Raw genomic sequence first — 8003 nt, 5'->3', positions numbered from 1 at the left:
ACAAGCCCTGCCTGTGCTGAGTGCCATTCCCATCTCATTCTGTTGCTCTGCCTTCTGCTCCTTGCCCAGTGCTTCCTACCCAATCTGTGCTGTTTTTAGCTTCCTGCCTTGTCTGCTGCTGTGTGCCCTGTTCCTTCCCTGATCTTCCAAATACCACTCATAGATGCCGCCCATGCCACTTGCAAGGTAGGTTGGCCACCCTGTCCTCTAATGACCTTAGCATACTACAAAATGATCCCTGCAAGCCTGCCCCCCCAATACCCTACAAATGTACTGTCAGGGAGGCCTACCCCAGTGCCCATATACTGCTATCTTGTATGACCTTTGCTATTTGTTTTTGAAGGTAGCTCTAAAAATCTCCAGTGATGAAAAAATTAGGATTGGAAGAGAGGGAAAGTGGGTTGCTTCATGTGCAGCAATGCTAATGATGGCAGCTACAGAGACCCACTATTTAAAGCTTAAAACCCCTTCTGGAAGGAGGGAGCACAGAAAATTCGCTTACTGTGCAGACAGGAGGCTGCAGATGAAAAATGGAAGCCAGCAGCTCTGCTACTGCTCCATGGCCTGAGGGCATGGAAAATCCTATTGTCCACCATCACAATTAGATGCTGCCTGTTTACATAGGCTGTGCTGTGAAAGTTTAGCTTTTAGACTATGCTGTTCTATGCAATCTGACCACTTCAAAAGGTCAGCAACAGTTAGATGGACAACTAGAAGGACTGTAACCACCAAGTATCCATCTTTACCTTAAGTTACATATAGACAAAGCAACCCCATAAACTTACCTCTTCCTTTAGCTGGAAATACACAAGGGAGGCCATACTCTTTGAAGCCATGTGAGATAACAGTTTATCAGAGCTACCTAACAGCCAAATCTGTAGACACGAAAAAAATAAGTATTTGTCAGTTTTATGAAGTGGGGTTTTTTTTGTTTTTTTTTGTTTTTAAGAAAAGCTGTGAAAACAGTTGTAAGAGCTTACTAATTTTGAGTCAGCTTGTGTCTCCTTCAGAAGAATTCTAATTATATCACGGTACTTCTGTCTTATGCTGTATTCAGTTTCCTTCGACTGTACTTTAGCGAGCATCATTTCAATCAAGGTTAACTGAAGTAGCATTATTTCCCGTGGACTGAATGCTGAGAAGTTTGTGTTTGCAGAGCTATCAGATTTATCATCAGTCAGGAAGACAACAGCATCTGAAACTGTGGAGTCCTGATGGCTCCTAATGCCACTGTTAGTAGATTCCAGACACATTTGATTATGTGACTCATTACCTCTTGCAGATGAATGCTTTGCAGAAATATGAAGGTTGAGAAGAGAGGCATAATCATAGCTGTGCTTTGCTAATGGACTGCCTACCAGCACATCACTATGCATCTGCTGTAGAAGAGATTGATCCCCCATTCTGGAAAGATTTTAAAATCTTAAGAAAGTCTTAAGCTTTTGCATGTTACTCATGGGCATTCTGTATCAGTTCTGCTCAGACAAAAAGAACTGGCTTTGAGTAGTATTTCTTTTATCCTGGTAAAAAAAAAAAAAAGAGAGAGAGAGAGAGTTGTGTTATTGAACCTAACAGATTAGGAGGAAAATATACATGAAGCTGGATCATGAATTGGGCCCCACATTTAAAATGAATACTACTGTTGTTAAACATACTTTGCAGGAAAGTGTGGAAATATGCATTCACTATGTATTTTTTAAATGGGCACCCTATAAAACCCTTCCTTCAAACTTCTGAAAGTATTCATTCAAGAACATCAAAAACTCAGGACCTTGTAAAAATATTCTGAATTGCCACAAAGTTCAGAATACCACAGGCAGGGGGCTGCTGAATACCATAAGCAGGGGGCTACACACAGACCTAGAACCTGGCAACCCAGAATACCACAAGGAGGGGGCTATTCTGAATTGCCATACAGTTCACAGTCTTAATTTTAAGTCTCATTTAAAAAAAAAACAAAACAGTGCCTCCGGCAGCACAGTATCACCTAACTGCATGCTGAGCTGTTGATTCAGTACCAGGAGAAGAGTGCCACCTGCCGGATCACCAGGAAGGATCTGTCAGTTAGGAATAGGGGCTTAAGTCAAGATGAATATCCTGAACTGTCCTTGTTTGCACAACATGCTGTAGTGCTGGTTCACCTGGAGAAAATGCACAAAACCTTCCTTTCAAAGTTATATTCAATGAGAGTTCAATATGCATAAGAGCTTGTTTTGACTAAACAGACACCTTTCCATACTTTCACAGCTCTAGACATACCAGCAAATAGCCTGCTCGTCTTTTACAGCCATTCCATATACTAACGGCATTTTTAGATAGCTAAAGGCTTTAAAGAAGACAAGGTGTTCATACCTCACTGAATTAGAGAACAATAAAGATTCCAGTCCTGTAAATGAGTTCCACCGAAATCAATAAGACTCTAAACTAGCAGCCAGATTTGTCTATACCAGCGATTCTCAACCAAGGTCCCACAACATCCTTAAGGGTGCAACACACTATTCATACTGTTAGGTGTGAATAATCTGTAGGTGTTTCCACAAGATAAGCCCTGAGATTTCAAATATGACCTCGTAGCATAAACATTCTGACCTGTTGTGATCTGAGGTTTTTTGCAATAGCAGAATTCAGGATCAAATGAATCTCTCTTGCATCGGCGCTCAAGTGGACCACCGTGCCCACACCGGAGGGCAAAAGTGAGCCCCTAATACAATTAAAAGGGACAAAACAGATGTTAGACATCTCCATTTTCAAAAATGGTCTGTAACCGAGTATCCCGAGACCAAAAGTTTGCTTTTGAGATGTGCTGAGCACCCAACAGTCCCATTGAAATGGATAGGAACTGTAGATACTTGCTGCTTTAGGACATCAGGCTTGTCAAAAATTGCAAACTGAGCTACCCAAAATGACGTGTCATGTCTACAAAGCTGGTTCTAAGAGCCTGCACATTCCCAGATATATACCGTGGGTTCTTTATTAAACCTAATCAGTCTTTTTAACTCAATGTTTTGAGAAGGGGAGCAGAAAGTTTCACTTGCAGGCAGTGGCGTCTTCATCTTTCTTGGCTGCTCTGCTTCCCCCTTAGGGGAATCCTGGGAAAACTCTGGGCCTTGACCCCTGGAAGGCATGATGGTCTGGGTACTCTACCACCCCTGGGTGGTGCAATCCCCAAAAGGTTCTACGCAGAATCCTCTCCATTAGCAGTGTAGGTGCAGACACCTTTGTCCAGGGACAACTGTGAACCAATCTGCAACCCAATTGTCATGTTAGTCCACACACTTAAGGTTAGAGAAGCTATTCTTTCCAAGCAGCTCTAGGTAGTCATGCTGCTATGCAACAACACCAACACCTTTATGCCACAATTACAGCTACTCCTGTTTAACAGCAATCTATGCTGTAGTGATTTCCAGGTTTGCAGTCCTCAAAACTGCAGGGCTGTCTTCTTAAAAAGAACTTTTCTTCTAGGGAGCATGTTTAGAGCTTTAAATCTAAGAGCCAGCCAGGTACAGTTCTAGACTGATCATTTTATTACTGGTAGCAAGTACTTATCGGTTGGGAAAGAGATAATCAGTTTTTTTTTCCCAGTTTCTCCTTTTTTATTCTTATCTCATAAAAAGGGAGCAGTCTCTAACAATTCCCTGAACATCTATCCATTATATACGGAAGTACGTAGTAGCAAACAAAGCAATGCAATTTACTTATCGTTAATCATGACTTATTTTGACTGGTAGTCTAAAAGCATGACAAATATTCTGCTGTACCACTCGGCATATGCAGTGAATTTTTTAGCCTATCATCTCTAAGCAGCTTCCAAAGTACTGCCCCTTCCTTTGTTGTATTATCCCTCAATCTGCCATTAAAATTCCTGTGTAACCTTGGAAAGTCATGTAACCTATTTATACATCGGTGTCCACTTTTGCACAGTACATGTGCAGAAGCCGAGAGAGTAAAGTGACTTTCCAAGGTTACACAGCAACTTAAAATGACAAATTGAGGAATAGAACCCAGACACCTGACTACCACAACTTGCCCATATTTAGTCTCAGACAGAATTGAAAATTGGATGATAAGGCAGTGTGTGCTGCCAGCTATCAAAATGTGCACATTTGTCTCACAGATTCTCAGGTATTTTTTTAGAAAATATCATTCAGCAAGATCTGACCTGTAAAAGCTAGAACCTTACCAAATCTTGGACAGGATGACACTGGAACATCACATTATTTTCTTGTCTACGTGTCCCATTTGCAACACAATTAGTCTAAAATATCAGATACTTCTATATTCAATTGCAGAATATACTTAGCATTCTATACGGAATAGAAATTATAATCTAAAACTTCATACAATTTCTTCAGCAATCAGCTTGTGGCTAAATTTATACAAAGTACTGTTCCCATCTTCAAGGTCTATTTCTACCTAAATGAATATACAACAGAATAAAATTACATTTCCACACATTTACAAAGGGTTTGAATAAACACAACTGAAGGATTGTTCTACATGTGACACAAGTAGATGTCTTGTGTAATTTATACGATACAGGGATGCTGCTCGGGTGAAAGAGACAGAGAACTCATCTAGGGCATGCACTAAGAAATTCTACCTTTGCAACAGGATGTTGGCTGTGCTTTACCTGATCATATCTTAACACGTGTAAGTGGCAGCATTAAGATAAAGAACACTTTACAAATGCCTATGACATGTCCCAAACAGGACAACTGTTCAGAAGGGAAAGAAAAGATAATAATTAAGAAAGAAGTGGCAGAGATTCTTTAAGAGGTGGGTATTAAGCATCTGAAAGGAGGGAAGGTACCAGAGGATGAAGACAGATTGTTTCAGGATAGTAGTGGGGGAGGGTAGTACAAGATGGCATGAAGCCAAAGTGAGGAAAAAGAAGCAGTAGCATGACTGCAAGGCCATGTTAGAAACAATGTCTTTCAATTTTATCTATTATTTTTTGTATTTTGAGAGGATCAAGGTTGGGAACCACTAGACAAGCAAGGCAAGTCCAGCACTGTACCTAGGCAGCCCCTGGCAAACTTTTAGTATTGCCCCCAACCTTGCCAGAGATAATGATCATCATAACCAAAAAATTACCATTTTCAGGCCCCTTCCTGCCTGGGTCCCAGACTGCCCATACCTGTGACTGGCACTGGGCAAGTCTTACAATTCAAGTGGACAAGACAGGTGACAGCATGGTGTCAAATAGCATAGTTTCATAGTTTCTAGGGTCGGAAGGGACCTGAGAAGATCATCTAGTCCGACCCCCTGCCATGGCAGGAAAGAGTACTGGGGTGAAACGACCCCAGCAAGGTGGTCATCTAACCTCTTCTTAAAAACCCCCAGGGTAGGAGCCTGCACCACCTCCCTTGGAAGTTGGTTCCAGACCCTAGCCGGCCTGACCATGAAATAGCGCCTTCTGATGTCTAACCTAAATCTACGCTCTGCTAGCTTGTGACCGTTGTTTCTGGTCACTCCTGGCGGTGCTCGGGGGAACAGTGACTCCCCCAATGCCTTCTGATCCCCCCGACCAGTTTGTAACAGGCCACAAGATCCCCCCTCAGCCTTCTCTTGTGGAGGCTGAACAGGTTCAGGTCCCGTAGTCTCTCCTCATAGGGCCTGCCCTGCAGTCCCCTGATCATGCGAGTGGCCCTCCTCTGGACCCTCTCCATGCTGTCCACATCCCTCTTGAAGTGCGGCGCCCAGAACTGGACGCAGTACTCCAGCTGCGGCCTGACCAGTGCCGCATAGAGGGGGAGGATCACCTCTCTGGACCTGCTCGAGATGCATCTGTGGATGCATGACAAGGTGCGGTTGGCCTTCCTAACTGCCTCCCCACACTGCCGACCCATGTTCATCTTGGAGTCAATGATGACTCCAAGATCCTTTTCCGCCTCCGTGCTGACAAGAGGGGAGTTCCCTAACCTGTAGGTATGGTGCCGGTTGTTCCTCCCCAGGTGCATCACCTTGCACTTGTCTGTGTTGAAACCCATCCTATTCTCATCCGCCCACCCTTGTAACCTGTCTAGGTCCGATTGTAGCCTGCTTCTTCCTTCTAGTGTGCCCACGTCCCCCCACATCTTAGTGTCATCAGCAAATTTGAACAGGGTGCTTTTCACCCCCTCGTCCAAATCACTGATGAAGATGTTGAACAGTGCGGGCCTGAGGACCGAGCCTTGTGGAACCCCACTGCCCAAGTCCTTCCAAGTTGAGAAGGACCCATCCACTACCACCCTCTGGGTGCGGCCCTCCAGCCAGTTGGCAACCCATTTGACTGCGTGGGTGTCTATGCCACAGCCTCCCATTTTCATGATTTGTTAGTGATATGATTTTTTTTTCCCCATTATCCTTGAAAAACGAATAGCAAAAACTAATCATTGCACAGTGGATAGGAGAAAGCCACTACCCTCCTTCCCCTTCTCCCTTCCTTAAAAGGAAAAGGAAGGAAGAAGAGAGACACTGAAAGAGAAACAGGTACAAGGTTGCAGATGAAAGCCTCAGAGGGAAGTGGCTTGAAACTATGGAGTTCTCAGGAATATCATACACCAGACAAAAGAAGCTTACATGGGGTCACTAAAGGCAGTCCTCGACTTAAATACCATTCGTTGTTACTTGAAACGTTTTATGACATTTAGAAATAGACACCGTTTTGACTTTCTGACGTCAGTTTCAACTTTACGACGCTTAATCTAACGCTATGCCAGCGAACAAGTTCACTGCATTGCCCATCTCCCTGGAAAATATTTGTCTGCACTTCCTTGGACACTTCCTTTAAGAAAGCAGCCAAGACTCCACAAAAACCTGCAGCCAAGACTCCTGAGAAGACTCCCCCCTTCAAAAAAATCCAACCAGGAGTCCTTCACAAATTCCAGCAAAGTCACGTCAAAGAAGTCCTTTCAAATCAGTACAATTGCTATTGACAACAGAAATACATTCATGTAGCTATATTACACATCTATAATTGATCAAGTACAAAAGCCTGTGTTATTTTTGGGGAAAACAGAGTATTGGGCCTTGCTTCAGGAACCCATCCCCCCTTTATAAGATTGTTTCCTTTGGGAAAAATCAGTTCCGAGTTACAACGTTTCAACTTGCCGGGACCCAGTCGGGGCACCACGCCTGAGCACTGCCCGCACCCCCAAAACAACCCTGAAAAAGACTGGTCAAGTCCACGTACCTTTCCAAAGGAGGGCACTTTGCCTTATATCTGCGCACAGAAATCCACCGCTTTTTTTTTTTTAATGAAGAACGGTGAAGTTGCCCTGCACCATTTCCTACGTTTGAAGGAAACGGTCATTAATATTATTATTATTTTACATCAGACATAACCAAACAAAGCACTCAATCATTCACATGGGCCACGTGATTCCCGCAATGAGAGACCCCAGGCAGTATCCAACCCCTCCCCCTCAACCCAACTCAACCCCAAACTCTACATTTTTAAATTTTTTTTTAAGAAAATGTTTCGCGTTTTAAGCCAAATAAATTCCACCTCCGACGCCCCAGGGAGCAGGGGCCGGGGCAGCCCTATGAAGCGTGAGCACAAGTGACAGGTGGAGGCCGCCCCCGCAGCGGCCCCCAGACCCCCGCCCTCACCTGGCGCCTAGGCCGCGCCCGCGCACTGTTGCTAAGCAACACCCAACCGGGTGCAGCAGGGCCCAATCCTCTCCCCGCGACCGCTCCGCCGCGACAACCCCTTCCCCCGCGCTGTCGCGCAACCCCGCGGCGCTTTACGGCCCTGGGCGGAGCCTCCCGGCCACCGACAGCCAACCCGGCGCCGCAAGCCCTGACGGGGAGAGGCGGGGCCCTAGCGGCGGCTCCCCATTGGCTGGCGTGGGGGTCAGTCCCGGCCCGGTGACCCCGGAGTGAGGGGCGGGGGGGGAGGCTCAGTGCAAAGTGTCCCCACAACCCCCCCGCAACGGCTGGGTCTGCGGCTCCCCCCGGCCCTGCGCGCTGCCCGGGGGGGGAGCCGTCGGGGCCGGCGCCGCCTCGCTGCACCGCAGGTA

The 8003-nt window shown here is 45.5% G+C and overlaps 2 protein-coding genes and 2 long non-coding RNA genes across 4 annotated transcripts in view; 2 read left to right on the top strand and 2 right to left on the bottom strand.

Moving 5' to 3' along the window:
- LINS1 (lines homolog 1) overlaps positions 1–1517 on the bottom strand; it is a 24884-nt gene extending 23367 nt beyond the window's left edge. Inside the window, exons 1-2 of the mRNA XM_019504002.1 lie at positions 981–1517; positions 786–875 (exon numbers count right to left, since the gene is read on the bottom strand). Of these exons, the coding sequence (XP_019359547.1) occupies positions 786–875; positions 981–1403 (513 nt within the window). The 5' untranslated portion in view covers positions 1404–1517. The remainder of the gene's footprint in view (positions 1–785; positions 876–980) is intronic.
- Positions 1–3209, top strand: part of LOC109288465 — a 21902-nt gene extending 18693 nt beyond the window's left edge. Inside the window, exon 3 of the long non-coding RNA XR_002095144.1 lies at positions 3199–3209. This is a non-coding gene — a long non-coding RNA (uncharacterized LOC109288465). The remainder of the gene's footprint in view (positions 1–3198) is intronic.
- LOC109288464 lies at positions 1993–7716 on the bottom strand. The gene is made up of 3 exons (XR_002095143.1): positions 7594–7716; positions 7175–7271; positions 1993–2141 (listed from the first exon to the last, which is right to left on the bottom strand). It is a non-coding gene; the product is annotated as an uncharacterized LOC109288464 (long non-coding RNA).
- Positions 7717–7852: 136 nt separating this feature from the next.
- The window catches only part of ASB7 (ankyrin repeat and SOCS box containing 7), a 56027-nt gene continuing 55876 nt past the window's right edge, over positions 7853–8003 (top strand). Inside the window, exon 1 of the mRNA XM_019504001.1 lies at positions 7853–8000. The gene's annotated coding sequence lies outside the window, so the exon portion shown is untranslated. The remainder of the gene's footprint in view (positions 8001–8003) is intronic.

The sequence above is a fragment of the Gavialis gangeticus genome, unplaced genomic scaffold (genome assembly GCF_001723915.1).
Source record: "Gavialis gangeticus isolate Ggan-Ray unplaced genomic scaffold, GavGan_comp1, whole genome shotgun sequence".
Classification (NCBI taxonomy): Eukaryota; Metazoa; Chordata; order Crocodylia; family Gavialidae; genus Gavialis; species Gavialis gangeticus.
Note: the sequence above shows the minus strand (reverse complement) of the source record. Positions and strands in the feature narration are given on the sequence as shown.